General features: G+C 59.8%; 2 protein-coding genes across 5 annotated transcripts; both read left to right on the forward strand.

Annotated features, from left to right (window-relative positions):
* Positions 1-2,945: 2,945 nt before the first annotated feature.
* On the forward strand, positions 2,946-5,666 carry Hrurf (HR upstream open reading frame). Of its 2 annotated transcripts, XM_048330744.1 has the most exons (3): positions 2,966-3,072; positions 3,639-3,845; positions 5,213-5,666. In XM_048330744.1, the coding sequence occupies exon 3, from the start codon at positions 5,562-5,564 to the stop codon at positions 5,664-5,666; it is 105 nt and encodes a 34-aa protein (XP_048186701.1). In that variant the 5' UTR covers positions 2,966-3,072; positions 3,639-3,845; positions 5,213-5,561. The 2 variants fall into 2 exon arrangements, with proteins under 2 accessions (XP_048186702.1, XP_048186701.1); XM_048330745.1 differs by lacking the exon at positions 3,639-3,845 and having other exon boundaries at positions 2,946-3,072.
* A 38-nt stretch (positions 5,667-5,704) lies between these two features.
* Hr (HR lysine demethylase and nuclear receptor corepressor) lies at positions 5,705-21,186 on the forward strand. Of its 3 annotated transcripts, none has more exons than XM_048330740.1 (19): positions 5,705-5,840; positions 7,011-7,660; positions 8,601-9,390; positions 10,498-10,639; positions 10,717-10,904; positions 12,715-12,882; positions 13,496-13,585; positions 13,759-13,874; positions 14,728-14,809; positions 15,136-15,299; positions 15,413-15,652; positions 15,854-16,019; positions 16,185-16,254; positions 16,478-16,608; positions 16,740-16,859; positions 16,970-17,085; positions 19,124-19,288; positions 19,616-19,744; positions 19,880-21,186. In XM_048330740.1, the coding sequence occupies exons 2-19, from the start codon at positions 7,049-7,051 to the stop codon at positions 19,958-19,960; spliced, it is 3,570 nt and encodes a 1,189-aa protein (XP_048186697.1). In that variant the 5' UTR covers positions 5,705-5,840; positions 7,011-7,048; the 3' UTR covers positions 19,961-21,186. The 3 variants fall into 3 exon arrangements, with proteins under 3 accessions (XP_048186697.1, XP_048186698.1, XP_048186700.1); XM_048330741.1 differs by having other exon boundaries at positions 12,718-12,882; XM_048330743.1 differs by having other exon boundaries at positions 10,555-10,639.
* Positions 21,187-21,467: the final 281 nt, after the last annotated feature.

Consider the following 21,467-nt stretch of genomic DNA (forward strand, 5'->3'; position numbering starts at 1 on the left):
AATCTCAGGAGCCAGGAACTATTGTTTCAATCTCTGTGTCACAGAAAAAAACAGGCACAGAGAAGGCAAAGGATTTGCCCAAGGTTACACAGCCAGTAGGTAGCAGAATCGGGCTTCAGACCAGGCAGTCTGGCTCCAGAGTCCCTGTGCTTAATCACTGTGCAAGATGTGCACCTAAATGAGCTGTTTGTGTGTTTTTTGTTTGTTTGTTTTTGCCTGGGGGATGAGAGGAGAGTGACAGGTTGGAAGCTTTTGCTTCTAGTCTGACCTTGATTCCTCCATCCAGTCAGGTAGGAGCTCTGTCCACTTTCCAGATGAAAAGCAGGGGCTTAGAGAGCTGTCGCCCTGCTCTCCCCCCCCCCGCCCCCCCCCCCGGGCAGCTGGGGACTCTGCCTCCCACAGCAAGTCTACCCCAGAGTTGCCGTCTTAGATGCAGAAGAGTCGTGAAGGAACAAAATGAAAGAATGCATGATGGGGGGGGGGGGGGCAGTGGGCAAGGAAATCCGAGTTCAAGAGCAGGGAGAGTTGGGGTGAGGACTGTAGGTGCAGGGAGCGGAGGATCTCACGGAACTGGGGATGGCATGCAGGCTTGGCCTGGGCAGTGTTACTTAGGTATCTTCTTGGAATTGCTCACACTTTGTGTTCTCCACAGCCCCCAGCCTCTGTGCTGCGGCCCCCGCCACGCCCTCCCCTCCCCTCTGCTCCCCTCCCCCCAACTTATCCTCTTCCTGCCTGTGCTTTGAACCCCACTTGGACACCCCATCCAGGAAAGCCCGCTGCAGACATACCCCTGGCCTGGCCCCAGTTGCTCCTCTGAAGTTCTTGCCAGCTCTCTTCTTGTTTATTTGCTTTTTACTAGTATACATTAGTTGTGGAAGGGGAGTTTCAAGCTGGGTGCCAATGGCTCACACCTGTCATCCTAGCTACTCAGGTGGCTGAGATCTGAGGATCACGGTTTGAAGCCAGCCTGGGCAGGAAAGTCTGTGAGACACTTATCTCCAGTGAACCACCAGAAAGCTGGAAGAGGAGCTGTGGCTTAAATGGTAGCGCACTAGCCTTGAGCAAAAGAGCTCAGGTCAGCTCCCAGGCCCTGAGTTCAAGCCCCAGGACTGGCACACACATACACACACACACACACACACACACACACACACACACACACACACGGGAGGGGGTCATTATGGTATTTCCATACATGCATACAACCCTAACCTCACACACAATCCCCCTTGGTTACTCTCCCTTCTGGTGGTGGTGGTTGTTTGTTTTGTTTTGTTTTTTAGGTAGGGTCTATGTAGTCCAGGCTAATCTCAAAATTAACTGTAGCCCAGATTGGCCTTGAACTTTTGGCCTTCCTTCCTCAGCCTTCTGGAATGCTGGTATTACAGGAATATACCACCACGCCTGGCTTAGCAGAGTTTGCATCTCTGTCCTTCCGGGCCTTCTGTTTGCACCATACACACTTACTATTATAACCCAGCTCCCAACAAGTTGTTTAACTGAACTGCAATTTTTTTCTAAGTGTGTGATTGAGTGACACGGTTTTGTTGTCTGAAGTTCGGGCCCCCCTGAGTTCCTCAGGGTGGGATTGGACTGACCATGCGGTCACACGCAAGCAGGGAGCCTGACACCTGTAAGGTCCGGTGAGCCAGAAGCCCCCTCCAGGGCAGGGACGGCAAGGAGCTTGGTGTTCTGCGTCTCTGCGGACTTAGCAGAAAGCCTTGACGCTGTCAGTGTCTTGGTGGTAAGGATTGATGAAAGGCTGACTTCAGCTGGGTTCCAAGGCATCCTGGGGCACAGGGGAAGGAGTAAGGGGGAGTCCAAAGGTATTTCTGACCAAGCTTATATCTGATCCTGAGGTTTGAGCCCCTGGGTGTCAGGTGAACTTCCCTCAGAACTGCACCATCTTTCTGAGAACATCCCTGATGCACCTCCTCCAGGGACTGCGGCGTTCTGAATGGGGTCCTGGGCCCATCCTTTAGCTCATCTGGCTGGACTCCTACCTACCTGTGGACCCTGACCCTCTGGGGATTTGAGCTGAGGGGGCGCCTGAAGCCACCCAGTGGCCCCTAGAACCACACACCTCTCCCTCCCCCTCCCCCAGACCTGCCTCCAGGGGTTCCTCTATTTTCTCCCAGTTCCAGCAGCCGCTGGCCCTCCTTCCCACCCTTCTTCCTCTTGCTTCCATCTTGCCTCCAGCCATCTCTCCAGGCTTCTCTAGGTGGTTCTTCTAGCCCCTTGCCTCTTTGGTCCCTCTGGCTCCACACTGTCCTGGCTTCCACCCCACCCCCACCCCGACACCCTCTGGCTCCCATGTCACACATACAGACATGAAGCTTCTAGATCCTGAATAGCCCTGGTGCAGGCTGGATGGGTGGTCTTGCAGGGCACTGTCCCTCTTTGCTCAGGCTCTTGTGCCTATCCCCCCCATCCCACCCCGGCCAGCAGCAGGGGCTGAAGGGGGGCTGGGGTGGTCCCCAGATGAGGAGACTAAAGCCCAGGTCAGGAAGATGGGGAGTCATGAGGCAAGAGCTGAGGCTGCTGGGCACAAAGCCTCCTGGGGGCTAGTGCCGGGTGGGGGGGGGGGTGGGGGGAAGAGAAGGGCCTCAGAAGAGGAATTGGGGCAAGCCTGTGGGTGGGTGGGTGGGAGGAAAGGGTAGCCTCAGCCCTGGAGCTTCCTCCTGGCTCCAGAAGAATCTCCATACTTCCCTTCCCTGTGCCTTCCGCCCAGGTCCCGGGAGAATTCTCCTGGTATTCCCCATGTCCCCCGGCCCCCACCCCCTGGCATCTTCACGGGGGTGGAGGGGGGTGGGGGGAGGCCGGCCTCAGCTGTCTGAAGGATGGAGGGGCTGGGGAAGCAGGGCTAGGTGCCCAGACGGCCGCGTGTGTGGGAGGGGATGTCCTCAGATGCCCTCCACCCGGCAGTCCCCGCTCTGACGTGGGTGCCCCCCCTCTCCCCGCCCGGATTAGTGGCAGCTTGGCCTGACTCTCCGGGGCTCCTTCCCCCGCCCTGCCTGCTGCCCACCCCTGGGCAGGGGGCTGCTCCGCCTGAGGGGCACTGTGCTTGCCCAGGTAAGGGGCTCGGGGCAGAGAGAGGGCAGCTGGTGGTGAGGAGCGCCGTGTCTGTGAGCAGGAGTGTGTGTGTGTGTGTGTGTGTCAGCATGTGTGTATTCATGTGCAAGGGGTCGGTGTGGGCTGGGGCCAGGCCTGTCTGGGTCTGAGGTGCGGGTCAGCGCATCTAGGTCCCTGGGCTGGCGTTGTGGACGTGCGCTGGGCGCCTTTCCTTCTGTTTGTGTCTTTCGTGTGTCTCCCTAGCTCTGCTCCATCCTCAGGACAGATAGTCGGCTGCCAGGGCTCTGGCCTGTGGCATGGGCTCCGAGGCAGGATGGGGAACTGGGGGGGGGGGCAGAGGGGGTGCTTCTCCTGACCTTTCCCCCACCAGCCCCTGGGCATTCCAGGAGTCTGTCCGGAGGGCACTGGTCTCGTCCAGAGGCTGGGATCTGACAGGCAAACATGACAACTGTGGGGGGGGGGGGATCTGTTCTGCTCCCCTAGGTCAATCCCCATGGCCTTTGCTAAGGACAGCCACAGGCCCTCTGAGTCCCGGCAGCCCAGGCTCCTGATCTTGCCTCTTGTAGGCCTCAAGCCACAGGAGTCTCCCCTGATTCGACTCTCCCACAAGTCTCGGCTGCTGAAGCAGGCCAAGGGACACAGATGGGACTAGAGGCATGTCCCACCCACTCACCTGGGAGCAGGAGACCAGGCCAGGGCCTTGGGGGCTCCAGTCCCTAGAGACCCTCCACAATTGTCACCCCTGGCCCTCTGGGCTGGGGAAGGAAGGCAGGGTGAATAACTCAGCCATGTAAACAACCCCGACCAGCCTGCCCTGCCTGGCGTGGGGGGGGGGGTGGGGGGCGGGGGGACGAGGGGCCCCGGGGCTCTATGCCAACATGACCCAAGTCCTGCCCAGAGCTAGCCTCTTTGGTTCCTTCTTCCCGGGACCCCTTCTCTTCTCTGCCACTGGTCTAAGGCTCCCTGACTTTGCTCCAGTCTCTTGGGAGGAAATGTCTGATCTCTCCAGGGATGATGTGACTTGGGACAGGTGGGAAGCTTCTAGAACTCATCCCTTTCACAGGATGGGAACAGGGAGGAGGGGTCACTTCTGTTTCAGGTTGGGCATGAGGAAGCAAGGAAACTGAGGGGCCAGAAGTGGGCGCCTGAGGGGAAGGGAAGCGCCCGTTGGGCGTGTGGGTTTCTGTGTGTGTCTGAATCTGTCTGTGTGTGTTTGAATCTGTCTGTTTGTGTCTGTGCTCTGGAACCACCCCCGCAGAGGAGCCGGGATGCTTCCTCGGGTGGAGGGCGCCCTGTTTGCCCATTTCCTCTCCTGCTTGCTGCTCCCTTCCCGCGAGCCACTCCCTGGGCTCCTCTCCAGGTTGGGCCTGGGAGTGCGAGGCGCGCACTGGGGATGGGGCAGACCCTCCGAATTCTGGGCGGAAGCTTGGATTGAGCTCCTCGGATTCCATCACTGCTCTGGATGCCCTGAGACCGGAGACGGATTAGACTATGGCTGCTCCCAGAGCTGAAGCACTACACCTTGTGCCGCTGACCCCCGGGGAGGGGAGGAGAGGGGGCTTAGGCGCGGGACAAAGGGCCCACGATGCTTGGCCAGGAGAGCCTGAGGATGAGGATGAGCCAGGGCGGACACTGGGCTTGTGAGGTGAGCCCCACGTGTCCGGGCTGGAGAGGACCAGGAGAGAGTGGTCCAGCAGGCACCGGCCCGGCTGGCGTGGGTCACAGCAGCCATCGCTGACCCGTGAGAACCCGACTGCCCCTGCCAGCTCTGGCACTACCCCCTCCCAGCCGCCCCGCCCTGGCACCCCGGGGGGCACCCCGCCCCACCTTGGCCCGGTCCGGCCCCTCCCGCCCTTTGCTCCAATTCCCGGGCTTGGCACCTATAGTGGGGGTGCTGCCCGCCTGCCAGGCTCCGGGCCGGGCCCACGGGAGGGTGGGGCGGCTGGGAAGCTGGCACGCTGCCCCGGGGGAGCCTCTCTCGGCAGGCGCCCGGGTGCCGCGGGGGGGAGGGGGGAACAAAGGGCTCATTCTCCCCGTGCGCAGCCGGTGGCATCGCCGGGGCGTTGGCGGAAGCCCCCGGGGCTCAGGAGGGGGCAGGCCCAGGCGGGGCCGCCGAATCACGGGCTCCTGTTTCCCGCAGGGTGCTGGAGGAGGAAACCGGCGGAGCAGCTTCCCTACTCTCAGTTGCGCGTCTGGCGATGGCGATCGGAGGTCCTGCTGCGCTCTCCGCTGCGCTCTCCCTCCATTAGCCGCGCTGCGCGGTGCTCTGCCTCGCGCCCGTGCCCCTCTCCCGGGTCACCGCACCGGATCGGCCCCGCTTCCAGGCACAACCCCCTCCCCCGGCCTCTCGGCCTTTCCCCCCCACTCGGCCATCTCCGACCCGGGGCGCGCGTTCCCCCCGGCCCGGCTTCCTCTCTCCCTCCGGGGACACCGGCTCCTTAGCCCCGGCCCGGTCCTCCCCAAGGCGCAGCACGGAGTCTCCGCGTCCCATGGCGCAACCCACAGCCTCGGCCCAGAAGCTGGTGCGGCCCATCCGCGCCGTGTGCCGCATCCTGCAAATCCCGGAATCCGACCCCTCCAACCTGCGGCCCTAGAGCGCCCCCGACGCCCGGGGGAAAAGACAGCGCGAGCGCGCTGAGCAGAGCGCGCGAGAACGCGTCCTCGCCCGCCGGCCGCGGGGCCCCGGAGCCGGCCCATGGGGAGCAGGCACCCGGCGCCGGCCAGCAGGACCGCTGCCGCCCGTGCCGCGCCCGGCCCGTGAAGCCCAGGTAAGCGCCGAGAGCGGGGCGCCCGGTGGGGGCCCTCGGAGCGGGGCGCGCGCAGGGAGTGAGCTCCCCGAGCCGCTCCGGGCTGGACCACGCGCCCTAACGTGCCAAAGGGAAGATGCGCGTCCCGGGCTGGATCTCGTGGGAGCTCCCGCTCCCGCCGGTGTCTGGGGGCATCGCCTGCCCGGGTTCCCGCACCCCTCTCCCGGGGCTTCCCCGCCCGCGAGCGGACCACTCCGAGGGTGCTGTCGCTCTGGTGCCACCTGTCATCCCGGTCCCTCGCACGCACGTTCAATTTTCCCTCCCTTGCGTCTCTCTGGGGCCCGGCCTGCTTTCTCCGCCTCCTTTCCGCCGACAACCGGCTTCCGTGAGCCCTGGCGCCCTGGAACAGCCCGGCTGGGATAGGCGAGCTCAACCCATCCAAGCTGACGTCCCTTAATCCCGCTGGTTTATTCCTCCCTTTGGGGTCTTCAGAGAGCCTTGCTCCGACCCCTTGTCCTGAGATTCTGCTGAGACGCCCAGAAACTAGAATCTGGGGGGTGGGGGTAGCGGAGTCCGACTGCCCAGGTGTAGGGAGAAGGTTAGCGCACAGCCCGGGCCAGCTGCCTTCTCGAGTGACTCCAGCCCACCTGACCCCGACACCCCACTCCTGACAGCCTGTCTGGGACTGGGAGTGGGGTGGGTCAGCAACAACCCCCCAAACACTGACTGTGGTTTGCGAGGAGTCGTCTGAGACTCAAGCTCGTTTTACACGGGGGACACCAAGGCATCTACTAGTAACATGACTGTGCCCACGACCACAGCAGGTGACCACAGCAGGTCAGGACCAAGATCAGTGGTCCTTCTGCTCCAGCGTCTTCCTCTGAGCTCATCTTTTAGGTTCTGGTGCCCCGTCCTTCTCCATAGTTTGTGGGCAGGTTTCTCGTTCCGTGAGGCCTGAATGTGTCATCCTAGAGATAATACCCACTTCTGAAGTTTAGAGGCAAGTGGGGACCAGGACTTGGGGAGCATCCTGGCCGGGCAGGATTCTGCTGTCTGCCGCCGTGGCCTACCACCTGCTTTACTGGTTTGAGCCACTTCACTGTTGTCAGGGCGGTGCCCACTGTGCCTGCCGGCAGCGAAGGGCTTGCGGCCTGTGCCCAAGGAGCTCATGCTTTGGTTGTTATGCTCCAGGGACCCCTGCAGGAGACCCTCATGAGGGCAGGAGAGTGATGGAGAGTATGCCCAGCTTCCTGAAGGACACCCCAGCCTGGGAGAAGACAACCACTGGGAACAGCATCGTAGGGCAGGAGCCCGGGACCCCACTGCAGAATGGCCTGCGCCATGGGGCACTGTGCTTGGGAGAGCCCACTCCCTTCTGGAGGGGCGTCCTGAGCAACCCAGACTCCTGGCTCCCCCCTGGCTTTCCTCCGGGCCCCAAGGACACGCTCTCATTGGTGGAGGGCGAGGGCCCCAGGAATGGGGAGAGGAAGGTCAACTGGCTGGGCAGCAAGGAAGGACTGCGCTGGAAGGAGGCCATGCTGGCCCATCCGCTGGCCTTCTGCGGGCCAGCGTGCCCCCCTCGCTATGGCCCCCTGGTTTCTGAGCACGGGAGCGGCCATCCCAAGAGTGACCCTGTGGCCTTCCGGCCCTTGCACTGCCCTTTCCTGCTGGAGAGCAAGATCCTGGAGCGAGCCCCTTTCTGGGTGCCCACCTACTTGCCACCCTACCTGGTGTCTGGCCTGCCCCCAGAGCGTCCTTGTGACTGGCCCCTGACCCCACATCCCTGGGTGTACTCTGGAGGCCAGCCCAAGGTGCCCTCTGCCTTCAGCTTGGGCAGCAAGGTGAGTACAGGTGGCTCGGTTGTCCCTGAATAACTGGACGATACCACTCTGCCCTTTTCTGATGGAAGCCCAAGTCCACGCCCAGGTAGAGGAGCCTGGCAGCTCCAAGCCCCGAAGTGCTTTCTTAAGCGCTCTGCCCTTCTGGCAGCTTCGTCTCACTCACTGGTCTTTCTTAACCTCTACCCTTGGGCCTAAACTTTTCTCCCAGAGTCTCTGCTCACCTACTGTCTACCCAGGACCAGCCTTGGAAACGCTGCCCTTGGCTGGGGTCTGAGTCTGGAGGAGGAGCAGGCTGGCTCTCTCTCTCTGGGAGTGGGTGTGTAGGCAACCCGCATGGCCTGCCTAAAGCTCCTCCCCCACAGGCTTTCTAGCGCTTAAGTGGGATGAGAGCCTCTTGGTTTTTCTCTGCCTCTACTGGCTTGGAACCAGGATCCTCACATCATAGCCTCTTAGGAGCTACCATGGTAGGCATGAGCCACCAGCGCCAAGCCAGATTGAGATCTTAACATAGTTTAAATTCAATATAAAAATTCAGGTGTGGTGGTGGTTCACATTTATAGTCCCAGCCCTTGGAAGGCCTACACAAGAGGAGTGAGAGTTCAAATCCAGCCTGGGTTACATAATGAGACTCTGTTTAAAACAAAAACACAAACAAGACTAGTATGGCCTGGAGCACCAAGTAATCCACATTGGTCCTGAATAGCTTTTGGCTGTGCCAGGCATTAACTCTTGAGCTGCTGGGTCACAATACAGTAGAATAAATCCTGGGAGAGGATGCCCAGAACAGTGGGGGAGGGGCGCGCGAGGAGGGACCATCGATCACCGGGTCTGTGGGCTCTTCAGTGCTTCCGTAGCTGTATTTCCTTGGAGTCTGCCTTGCCTGTTCTTTGAGGCCCTGGGAACTAAAGCTGTCTTGTTTTACCTCTCTCTCCTCCCACAGGGCCTCTACTACAAGGATCCGAGTACTCTCAGGCTGGCAAAGGAGCCCCTGGTGGCGTCAGAGTCTGGGTTGCTGGGCTTAGCCCCCGGTGGGCATCTCCAGAGAGCCGGGGAGGCAGATGGCTCTTCACTCCACCGGAGGGATGGGGAGACAGGAGCTGGCAGGCAGCAGAATCTGTGTCCACTTTTCTTGGGGCACCCTGACAGTGTTCCCCAGACCCCCTGGCCCGCTTGTCCTCCAGGCCTGGTTCATTCTCTTGGCAATGTCTGGGCTGTGCCTGGCAGTGGTAGCCTTGGGTGTCAGCTGGGGCCACCAGCCACACCTAGGTGCCCCTCCCCTGGGCCTCCCACCCCCCAGGGGAGTTGTTGCTCGTCCCATCTGACCACTAGAGAGGCAGACGTGGGTCCTTGTGGGAAGTGCCAGGAGGGCCTGGAGGGGGGGTCCAGCGGGCCCAGTGAACCCAGTGGGGAGGTGAACAAGACCGCTGGTTCCGGGGCCTGCCCCCCAAGTTACCACACCAAGCTGAAGAAGACGTGGCTCACACGACACTCGGAGCAGTTTGGGTGCCCAGAGGGCTGCCCGGAAAATGAGGAGAGCTCAACTGCCCAGCTCCGGGCCCGCAAGCGAGCCGGCAGTCCCGACATCCACGGGTCCATGGGTACCCCAGCTCCCAAGCGGCAACCCCACCCTTTCTCAAGCACCGCGGGGAAGGGAACCAGGGCGTGGCAAGAGATGATGGGCACATCCACAGGAAGCAGGGCGGAGACAGATGAGCAGAAGGAGCAGAGAGGTAAGGGTCCTGCCTGGGGCGGGGGTGTCAGGCCAGGGGAGGGCAGCAGGGCCACAAACCTTGCAGGACTGAGTCACACCCAGTCGTCGAGTTGCCTACCTGAATCAAGATGGCTTCCCGGGGTTCCTCAGTGCACCTCCTGCCGAGCCGTGGTGTGTTGGTGTCAGGCAAAGACACGGATCAGATCGTGGCTCTGGAGTCAGAATGTCTGCTTCCTGACTTTGGTGATCAGTAGCTGTGTGACCTTGAATAAGTTACTTCAGCGCTCTGGGCCTCAGTGCTTTCATCCTTGAAATGAGGAGAAAGAGGGTACTTATATCAAAGACGATACCACAAGGATTAAATGCTCTCATAACCCATCGAAGGCATGGAAGAATTGGTGGCACCGTTACTTGTGCCCCTTCACCTGTCTGGAAGGACCTCTGCTGTGCCTCTCTTGGCCACCTGGATTGTGGAGGCTCAGTTTGGACATTACTATTGTTAGGGCCTTGGGCACACACTCTTCTGCCATGCTGTGTCCTTCGCGAAGGGTTCTGGCACGGCTGGTGCCAACCTTGGTTCTTCTTTTTGGTTCTTCTTGGATCATTTCATTCTTGGCCTCCTGGGACTCCTGGCCTGCATCGGGGCTGTGTGTATGTGCCCTCCTGCCTGGCATCAGCCAGTTTGGGCCCTCACAATCCCCCATCTTCTCTGGGAAGCTGTTAACCCCTTTGTCATCCTGTGTTTCTGCGCCTGTGCTCTGTTGTAAAACTCTCCAGCCTCCTCGCTTTGCTGCCCCAAGTTCTCACACAGACAGTAGGATCCCTGAAGCTCAGTGGAGTTAGCCGAAGTCTACACTGGCTCTGCACTTGTGTGAGGACCGTCCCCTCAGTTCCCCAAAGCCTTGGACTGGACACGCTAGACCACCCCTTCCCTCAGCTTGCACAGCCGCCAGACAGTCTCACTCCGCCTGGGATAGGAACCTGCTAGCTGCCGGGGCCACTTTCTTGGGTTCTGAATTAGGCCCCACAGGCCGGGGGGCTGGTGACCCTATGTGGATGGGGTGGGGTTGGGGTTGACACAGGCCCTGAACCCCAGCCTCCTGAGCAAGCTGCCTTATCTCCTCAGGACCCCGGGGTGGCAGGGCCAGCCTTCAGGACCCATCTTGTCTGGCTCTCTCGACAGACATCGCTCAGTGCCAGAGCTGCACGGTGGCAGCTGGAGAGGTGGGAGGGTCGTCCGACCACTCGGAACAGGAGCAGACTTGGAGGTGAGCAGTCTCCCTGGGTTCCCCCAGCCAACGTTCCCCAAGGGGCTTCCTCCTCAGCCTCTCTGTTCTGTCTCCAGATTGCCTCCGGGAGGGGAACCATCACAAGAGGAGGACTCCCCAACCAGCTCAGAGGAGGGAGGAGGGTCTGGCCCCAAGGCCCAGCTCAGCCAGGGCCTTGCCAAGCACCTGCTGAATGGTTTGGGGGACCGACTGTGTCGCCTGCTGCGGAGGGAGCGCGAGGCCCTGGCCTGGGCGCAGCGGGAAGGTGAGAGGACTTCCTTTTGTGAGGCCCGGGTGTCCCTCCCTGCACCCTACCCTCGCTGTGGTTCCCAGGCTACCCCACCTCCCAGCTGCTCCGCCCTCCTCTGTCCCTATTCCTGACTCGGCTGGGGCCGGGCTCTTAGTCAACGCTGAGGTTTCTGGCCTCTGGGTGAGGGTTGCTGGGAAGTGGAAAACTTGGACTGGCCCAATTGTCTGGGAGCTTTATGACTTGTGGGGAAAACAGGGATGAGTACATGCTTGCAAGAGCCCTGGAGGTCAGGAAGCTCCAGAAGGGTCGAGGCCAGAGAAGGCTGAGGGGCCAGCGAGGCTCAGGAGACTGAGGAGGCTAGTAGAGTTTGCAGTGGGGTTAGAGAATGGACAGCATTCCACTGGGCCCTTGGCTCTAGGCTCTCTCGGTAGCCCTTCCTAGCAGCAAGGTCTTTGTCAACACACAGCCCTGTGAACTCCCTGAGTGGAGGGCACTGTTGGCTCCTTGTCCCCAAAAGGCCAGCTTCCCTAGGGTTTCTTCAGTCTCCAGCCTGCCTGGGAGACACACACACACACACACACACACACACACACACACACACACACACACACCCCACCCGTCCTGCCCTTCCCGGATCACCCCTGCTTGTCTGTCCCCTGGGGCCCTGGCCCTGGCTGTTCCCTGGATCTGGAATGCCCTGCTCCTCCCTTCCGACCTGGTAGATGAGAACTTACTCATCCTTTGAGGCAACTTGCGAGGCTCCCCCCACCACGCCCACCCTCCTCCTTCCAGACTCAGGCACTGGAGTCATCGCTGTATCTGTGGATCTTTCTCCTCACATGGAGTGTGGGTGCGTGGAGGGCAGGGCCCAGGTATGAGCGGCCCTGAGTCCCCCGCACTTGACCTGGGACGTGACCAGGGATTTGTTGAAAGAGTGCTTACTGGTTCCTTATTGCCCTACCAAGCCCAACTTAGCCAGCACCTCGGTTTTTAGAGAAATTTCACTCCAGGCCTGGCACCAGTGGCTCCCACCTGTAGTCAGTCCTAGCTACTCAGGATGCTGAGATGTGAGGATCCTGGTTTGAGGCCAGCTCAGGCACACCAATCCATGAAACTCTTATCTCCAGTGGACTAGCAAATAGCTGGAACTAGCTCAAACGGGAGAGCTCCAGACTGGAGCCCTGGTCCTGAGTTGGCCAGGTGCTGGTGGCCCCCACCTGTAATCCTAGCTACTCAGGAGGCCGAGATCCCACAATCACGACACGTAAGTCTGTGAGACGCTTATCTCCAATTAACCACCGAAAGTTAGACGTGGTGGAGCTGTGGCCTACACTGGTAGATCATTAGCCTTGAGCAAAAATAAATAAATATTCTCCCCCGCCCCTTTGGTGAAGGGCAGGACCAACCTCGTCGATGTCCTGTTCTAACACACAAAGTCCCTTGGAGGAAAGGCCACCTGAACAGTCGCCATGCCTTTCCATTTGTGGCAGCAAATAGGGCTTGGGAGGAGGGAGATCAGTGAAGGAATGTGCTGGAAGTGGCCTGTATTAGTAATACAGGCACAGTGGGGAAACCCCTGGGGTAGGGCTGGGGGGTGGGGCAGGAATGGGAGCTGACCCTACCAGTGTCCCAGGAGGTCTTGCTGGCCTGAGCGGGGGGGGGGGTGGAACTGGGGCCACTGAGTAAGTAGGGGGACAGCCAAGAGACCGGGTGAGCAGTGGAAACTGCTTTTTGCTTCTCCTTCTGCTTGAAAGTTTCTCATATGAAGTCCTCAAAAAGAGGCCATGGCTGTGAGCCCTCTGACCCTATTCTCTCCTGTGTTTAGCAGGCCAGGGGCCAGCTGTGACAGAGGACGGCCCGGGCATTCCACCCTGTTGCAGCCGATGTCACCATGGTCTCTTCAACACCCACTGGAGATGCCCTCGCTGCAGCCACCGATTGTGTGTGGCCTGTGGCCGCATGACTGGAGCAGGGAGGGCCAGAGAAAAAGTTGGTGAGAGAGGGGCCTGAGGGAGGAGGGGGGAGGGAGGGGAGAGGAGGCCACAAATCAGAGGACCACACCCGTGTCCTTAAAAGAAATCCAGGGCCTGCGGTAAGCTTCCTATTTGGCTCACGTCGCATCTCTTGAAACAGTTTAACGCTGCGAAGTGGATGTTATTTCCTCCATTTTCCAGATTAGAAAATATCAAGAGGGATTAGAAATGACTCATCCCAGGTCACAAAGCAAACAAATATCGTGGCCAAGAAGACTCAGGTCTTCTCATTTCCGTCCTGTTCTTTCCACGATGCTCAGCTTTCTTCTCCTTTGGCTCAGCTTGATCACGTCAGGTCTTGAGCATCCCATGGCCCAAAAGTAATTCCAGAATCGGATATATTCTGGCATGTTCTCTGCCACATGACCATCTTGGGATCCCGCAGGGCATCCGTATGTGCAAATCTCTGCATTCTGCAAGTCAGGGATTCTTTGTCACTATATCCCCGGAAGGCACAGGTTATGTGGATTGTTGCCCTCCTCCCCCCCCCCATTGAAACATCATGCATTTGGCTTCCTCCCTGACTGGGTCCTTGCTTCCTGGACCTGAAGCTTCTCCTTTTCTACCCTACAGGCTCTCAAGAGCAGTTCACACAGGAATGTGCCCAGGAGGCTGGGCATGCTGCCTGTTCCCTGATGCTAACCCAGTTTGTCTCCAGCCAGGGTGAGGCCTTCATGGAGGGGTGGGGCATGCACACTGGGTGGGTCCCCAGGGAGACAAGCCTCCTGTCTGGTTGTGCCTGACCTTGGTGACATGCATGCCTGCTTGGGTGGTAAGGCCACGTTATGGTATGCACCTTACCACTGAACTCCATTTCTCGTCTGCATCTCCTTCAGTGCTGGCAGAACTGAGCTCCATCATGCACCAGGTGTGGGTCAAGTTTGACATCCGAGGGCACTGTCTCTGCCAAGCCGATGCCTGGGTGTGGGCCCCTGGGGATGCAGGCCAGCAGGTAGGAATCAGGGTATGGCCCAGGAAGGAAGGGTCAGTTGCTAGGCCTCAGGATGGAGCAGGGTGTCTGCATTTGACTGGCTTTTGGTCGGGTTTGCCCTTCTCTTCAGCAGGGCAATGGGGTTGATGATTCAGATGGGGATGATGAAGGTTAGAGAATCAAGCTATATGCCCTTTCCCTGGGGATCAGAATCCTGACTCGAACTTTATCTAGCCCAACGCCGCCACCACCTCCTTGCCTGCCCGGCGTCCTGTCCAACTTTGCACATCCATCTTAGCACTTGCCACAACACCCTTATTGCACATCCGTCTTAGCATTTGCCACAATGCCCTCATGTTGCTGTGGGCACGGCCGGGTTCCCAAGCCACAGGCTCGTTCGGGGCCGCACCAGAGCTCCTTCCCAGCGTCTCATGTGTAGCACACGCTCAAGTTCATTGTGCAAAGCGTTCAGGAATACCTGCTCTTTTTGTGAGAGAAGTTATCCATTCGCAGTGCCCTTTGTTATGTACATGTTGTGTACCAGACACTGTAGAAGAATTAGAAAATGTACAAAAGCACAAAGAAGGAAACAGTAACAGCAGCCTCTCTTACCTCACTGATATTTTTTTCTCACTGATATTTTTGGCATATTTCTTTCCCATCATCTATACATTTATTTACACTCGTTGTAGACTCTACTTGGAGAAGTTCGTGAACAATTATATCCTCTAACATTTTGCTCTTACAAAACAGTTTTAGGACTCACAAGGCTCCATGTTTAGTTCTTATATACCAAGTTGGGCTGAGTTGAGTTGTGTCTGTCATTTGTTAAAAATCTCTGGTTGGATGGGGGCGGGGGGTATGGTTTTAACAGAAGGAGCCCACAGAGAAAACACCTCCAACTTCACAACCTTCCTGCAATGGGGACTCCAACAGGACCAAGGACATCAAAGAGGGTGAGTGGCTCCCAGGGTTCTTCAGACTGTATGAGGCAGTAGAAGTCTCCAGAAGCTATATGGCAGGGCCTTAGCACACAATGGTTGCCCACCCCCACCCGTGCTGATCTCAGCCAACACTCCCCTAAGCCCCTCCCCAGCCAGATCCCCCCTCTGAGCGGCTCAGCTACAGAGGAAACTGCAGTGGTAAGAAGAGAGACTTCATGCAGCATGGAGTCGGAGTGCTAGGGAGGAGAGCAGACTTGGTGGGGAGATGGGTGGCCGCCTTTCAAGGAAAAGGTGAAGAAGCCAAGTGGGAAGCCCCTCACCATTTTCCTCTCTCACAGAGACCCCAGACTCCACCGAGACCCCCGCGGAGAATGGTGCCAGCCAAGCACCCCTGCCTTGTCCCTCTCTCTGTGAACTGTTGGCCTCTACTGCTGTTAAACTCTGCCTGGGGCATGAGCGGATCCACATGGCCTTTGCCCCTGTCACTCCAGCCTTGCCCAGTGTGAGCAAGGGTGCAGAGGGAGGGGCCCTGGGAACCAGAGGCTGGGCTGTCCTCCGCCTCGAGGCCAGGCAGGTCCTGAGCCTTCCTGCCCCTCCATCCCTCCCTCCCCACAGGACGACCGAATCACCAACATCCTAGACAACATCATCGCGCAGGTGGTGGAACGGAAGATCCAAGAGAAAGCCCTGGGGCCGAGCCTTCGCCCGGGGCCGGGCCTGCGCAAGGGCCTGAGCCTGCCTTTGTCACCGGTGCGGCCCCGGCTGCCTCCTTCGGGGGCCTTGCTGTGGCTGCAGGAGCCCCGGCCTCGGTGGCGTGGCTTTCACCTCTTCCAGGAGCACTGGCGGCAGGGCCAGGTGAGCCAGTCTGTCTCTTCTCTTCCAGTATTTCTGGCGTCACCTGCTCTGCCGGGCCTAGGTCCCCAGCCCTTCATGGCCCTGGCCACTTGGGGGTGGGGGGGTGTGGGGGGTGAAGCAGGGATGGTTCTCCAAGCTGTTCTGCAGCGGTGCAGGGTTCCCCTCCAACCCTCCGTGTCCTTCCCCTCCCTCCCGCACCAGCCCGTGCTGGTATCAGGGATCCACCCGACACTGCGAGGGACCCTGTGGCAGATGGACACTCTGGGGACGCTTGGAGGTCAGGTGCGGGCGGTGGCCGCCCTGGGGCCTCCCAAGCCTACAAGCCTAAGCAGCACAGCATTCTGGGAAGGATTCTCCCAGCCCGAGAGTAAGTATCCCGGATGGAGAGGGAGCTGGGAGGAGCCCCAGGGGCTAGGTACCAAAGGCACCCCAGCAGGGCCCTGGGGACTACCGGAGGCAGCGGGGCTGAGGCCGGAGCCTCCGGGCCAAGGCTGCTCCTTCTCAGGCCGGTGACACCTGTCTGTTTCCCTAGCTCGGACGAAGTCAGAAGAGGGCTCTGTTCTGCTGCTGCACCGAACCCTGGGCGAGGAGGATGCCAGCAGGTACATCCAGTACCCAAGGCCAGCACCACCCCCAGCCCCCAGCCTGCCCCTCGGCCACTCTTCTTCCTCCTTTATTCCCGTCCTCTGCTGTGTGACCCTCGGTGCTCCCGCCTTGCCCTCTAGGAGTTAGCCCTGCCATGTGGGGAGACAGGGCGCAGCTCAGAACGGGTGTCCGAGACCTGGGTGGGACCTGATAGGCCTGACCCTTGCCCCCTGCCCACAGGGTAGAGAGCCTGGCCTCCAGCCTGCCACTCCCAGAGTACTGTGCTGCCCACGGGAAACTCAACCTGGCTTCCTACCTCCCTCCGGGCCTCGCTCTCTGTCCGCTGGAGCCCCAGCTCTGCGCGGCCTATGGTGAGTGCCTTCCCACTCCTCCTTCCCATGCCTCCCCCCCCCCCCACCGCCACCGGGTTCCCGCCATCCGGGAGCACATGGGTATCCGCGCCCAGGCACCAGGAGCGTCTCACCGTCTCTTCCCCACGCAGGCGTGAGCCCACACCGTGGACACCTGGGGACCAAGAACCTGTGTGTGGAAGTGGCTGACCTGGTCAGCATCCTGGTGCACGCGGAGCCGCCACCGCCCGCCTGGCATCGGGTGCAGAAAGGTGGGTCCATGGCTGGAGGCCGGGGAAAGGCAGGGTAGCGCGGTAGGCCTCCCCCCTCCCCCCATCCCCACCCCCACCCCCGCCTCTGAGCCTTCTTGGCCCCCCCGCAGATTTCCTCTCGGGCGTGGATGCGGAGGGGCTCTGGTCCCCAGGCAGCCCGGTCAGCGCCGTGTGGCACGTGTTCCGGGCACAGGACGCCCAGCGCATCCGCCGCTTTCTCCAGATGGTGAGAAGGGAGCTCGCAGCCCACCCTGTGCCCCTGCCCAGCCCCGAAACTTGTCCTGCCTGCCCAGTGCCCCTCTCAGTGAGCCCTCGTGTCCCCACCCTTCCTGAGGACAGGCGCTAGAGGAGGCAGGCGGGGAGTCCGCGAGCTACTCGGGAGGCTGAGATCTGAGGGTTCAAAGCCAGCCCCGGCAGGAAAGTCCATGAGACGCTTATCTCCAATGAACCACCAGAAAACCGGAAGTAGCGCTGTGGCTCAAAGTGGTAGAGCGCTAGCCTTGAGTGAAAAAGTTGAGAGACAGCGCCCAGGCCCTGAGTTCAAGACTTATGACTAACAACAACAACAACAACAAAGGCAGGGGTGCCGACCTGAGGAGAGCGCAGTGGCTACATGCATTGGGCGTCGGGGTAGGGGCTGTAGGTGCACTATCTCAGTTAAGAGACTACTCCCCACTCAGGCAAGGATAGTTGGTTGCTTTCCCATCTTGCAGACCAGGAAACTGAGTCTCAATGCTAGCACACAGTCGCTTCCAACCCCGGGTGACTACCCCACACTCTCCTGGGCGAGGCAGCTCCCTTTTCCTGGGTTTTGGAGGAGAGAAGCCATCAGAAAACCAAAAAAAATCCCTGCCCCGCCCTTTTCCATTGCTGCCTCTATGAGGAGAGCCTTAATGGGACGAGTTAGCGAGGGACAGGGCCACAGGAGCCCGCTGCCTCGTGCCTGTCATCCATCCTACCTACTCAGGAGGCTGAGGTCCAAGAATCACGATTTGCACCCAGTCCGGGCAGGAAAGTCTGTGAGACTCTATTTATTAATCTCCAAATGAATCACCAGAAAGTTGGAAGTGGAGCTGTGGCTGAAGTGGTAGAGTGCACCATCCTTGAGCAGAAAAAATTAAAGGACACCGCCCAGGCCCTGAGTTCAAACCGTAGTACTGGCACAAAAGAGGAGGGGGAGGAGGAGGAGGAGGAGGAGGAGGAGGAGGAGGAGGAGGAGGAGGAGGAGGAAGAGGAGGAGGAGGAGGAGGAGAAGGAGGAGGAGGAGGAAGGCTAAACGAGGCCGGTGAAGGGAGAGAGGGGCCAGGGTAGGGGCAGGGGAAGTAGAAGAGGCTTAGAGTTGGGTGGGAGGCACGTGCACACACTTGGAGATGCTGGGCCAGGCAGCAGGGAACAGGCAGACACACTGTCATCAACAGGTAGCCTGGTCTGGTCTAGGTGGGGCTGCTCCACAGAGTGACTCACGGGGACGTCCGAGGGGCACTTTCTCACTGGGTGGCCTGGGAAACACTGCCCAGGAAGAACTTAAGTCTCTGTAAGCAAAGCAACCTTGGCACCTGACTGGGACTCCCTTTGGGTTGTCTAGTTCACTGGTCTTCCCCTGTCCCTTGGCCCAGTCTCCTAGCTCTAAGCCCGGGGACAATGGCAGCGTTCTACCTGAAAGGGGGTGGATGGCACTGGTGGCCAGTTGGAGCATGATGCTGGCATTTCCCTCTGCAGCTGCTCCCCGGGCACCTCCTATCTGGCCTCCGCAAGTCCCTGCCTGTCTGAGGAGCTCTGGCTCTGCCTGGGGTGGCGACAGTCTCTGTAACGTGTTGCAGGGGCCTTGGCCTGGACAGGACAGGCCCTCTGCTCACTGGGAACCAGAACGGCTGTGTGGCCTGGCCTTTCCTGGATCCAGGCTCTTAGAAGAATCTGAGGGGTGCCTCTCCACTTGAGCCCCCGAGACAGGCTCTTCTCAGACAGTTTCCTAGTGGGGATTCCTAGGTCTCAGGGAGAGAAGGAGCAGGGGACAGGCCAGGACCACGGAAGTTAGGAAAGCCAGGATTTGGGCCACCTTTCATCCTTTCCTCTACGCTCTCTCCAGCTGAATGTTTTGTTCTGCTAGCCTGAGCTGCCCTAGCCCCTTAACCCCACCCCCCACCCCCCAGCCCCTTTCTCTCCCTGCCCCTGCCCGGCCCTTCCTGCCCTTCCAGACTTGACCACTTCCACCACGTACACACACCCTCCCCCATCCTGACTCATCTACCCTTCTCTTCTTTGAGGTGTGCCCCACCGGAGCAAGGACCTTGGAGCCCGGCGCCCCAGGTAGCTGCTACCTGGATGCAGGGCTGCGCAGGCGCCTGCGAGAGGAGTGGGGCGTGAGCTGCTGGACGGTGCTGCAGGCCCCCGGAGAGGCCGTGCTGGTCCCCGCCGGGGCGCCTCACCAGGTGCTTTCCTGGTGGGCGGAGCTCTGGGGGTCTCCTGAGAGCCTGAGGAGGGGGGCGCGGGGGGGGGAGGAAGCGGAAGGGTCCCCATGTCCTCAAGCCCAAAGGAGATTGGGCCAGAGATTCAATCGAGTCCTGGCGAACCTGACGGGTTCATGGAGGTTTACGTCATGCCCTTGGGGGTGTCTCATGCGTTATCTGGGGTCTCTGCTCTCTGAGGGGAGCTAACTCGCCCCTCCGTTGAAGGGGTCATCAGGGACAGCGGGAGGAGAGGAGGGCTTGGAATGCTGACCCTCCGCTGACCTTCGGATCCCTTCCTCTCCCGTGTAGGTGCAGGGCCTGGTGAGTACAATCAGCGTCACCCAGCACTTCCTGTCCCCGGAGACCTCCGCCCTTTCTGCTCAGCTCTGCCACCAGGGACCCAGCCTGCCCCCTGCCCACCGCCAGCTCTATGCCCAGGTGAGCGCCCCTCCCCCGGTGTGCCCACAGCTGGCAGTGTGGCAGGACGGGCCAGCTGTGAGCAGGGGGTGGGGGCGCCCGTGTCCCCGCAGAGCAGTATAGGACTGAGACCCCTGTCTTTTCTCCTCTTCCTAGATGGACTGGGCTGTGTTCCAAGCCGTGAAGATGGCCGTGGGAGCCCTGCAGGAGGCGAAGAAAGGGGCCCCCAGGCCGTGAGAGAGACACAGCGGCAGGTCGACCAGGTGCCCAGCCCAAGCATAGCTTCGGGAGGGAATGGCACCAGGAGACCCAGGCACACTGGTCAAACCCATCAATACCACTCCAGGCACACACAGGGCACCCCCCATTCCTTGGCCCTAAAGCCAACAACTAGAGTGCCACCAAAGCTCCTACCTGCCCTTTGCAGGCTGGCACCTGCTCGACACCCCACCTCCCCCTGTGGTACCATGCTCGTAGTAGGGGTAATAGATGTCCTTCAACTCCTGTGCTCCAACCCGGGAGACACACAGCGCTCTTTCTTGGGTGACTTTGGGAATCGCTCTGGCTTCAGCAATACTTCCTTGTGCTGCCTCATCCCCCCATTGTCCTACCCGTGCCCTGAGCTTTTATACCACCCACATCCTCGTTGGGTTCCGGGTAGCTGTTTGCACTGAAGGCCTGCTAGACCAGAGGCCACCCAAATCCTGCCCTTACAGAGGGGTGAGACGCGTGGAGAAGAGCTAGCAGCAGGGATGGCCCAGCTTTGGCTGGAGGGAATAACGTGAGAGGGGCCGCTCACCCCCGCTCCTGCCCCTGCCTGCCTCCTTGGAGCTCTCCATGGAAGTCTGTGTGTGGCTGCTGCCGGTGGGCTTCGCCCTGCCCCTGCCAGACATGTGGCCTAAGGAGGAAGGGCACACACAGCAGCCAGGAGCACAGGCAAGTGGAGAGGGTAGTTAAGGTCTGGGGGCCAGGTGACAGGAACCTCCCATACCACTGCCTGCTCTTCTAGAGGCTGCACCCCTGAAGCCTTGCAGGGGCTGCCCCTTGAGGATGCTCCAGCGTGTAACAGTGGGCAAGACAGAATTCCAGGGCCCGGCCCAGAGTGGCCTCTCTGTGGGGCATCAGCCTGTGGAGATTTCAGAACCGCACCGCTCTCAGCAAATTCCAGCCCACCCTGTCTTGCTTATCTGCTCTGACCTTGAGCAAGAGCTAAGGGAACCCTCGCCAGCTGACTGCCCTTGGTGGCCTGGCCCCGAGGACCGAGTTTCACTGCCTAACCACCCGTTCCCTCCTCTCCCTTCCCCACCCCCTGGCCCGTCTGGTGTGGCTCTGCCCTCCACCCCCTTCCCGTGTATCTCAGCCCCACCCATGCGCCCGCTTTTGTCATACCTGACTATTCCTGCTGTGGTTCGGGGAATGTTTTTTAATTAAATAAATTTTTTTTATTATAAACATAAAATCTGTTCAGAGCAATTAGAAAATAAGAAAGTTACCCGCAAGGTCATCTCTACTTGCCCCCTCCCCCCCAACTCAACCTCTCTTAGTATTTATTATCAGTATTGTCGGTCGTGGATCTTGAACTCAGGGCCTACACGCTGTCACTGTGCTTTTTGCTCAAGGCTAGCCCTCTACCACTTGAGCCACAGAGCCACTTCTCATTTTCTAGTGGTTGAAAGTGGAGCTGTGGCTCAAGTGGTAGAGTACCAAGGTGCCCAGGTCCTGAGTTCAAGTTCCTTCTATTAAG

Source organism: Perognathus longimembris, chromosome 21 (assembly GCF_023159225.1).
Source record: "Perognathus longimembris pacificus isolate PPM17 chromosome 21, ASM2315922v1, whole genome shotgun sequence".
NCBI lineage: Eukaryota > Metazoa > Chordata > Mammalia > Rodentia > Heteromyidae > Perognathus > Perognathus longimembris.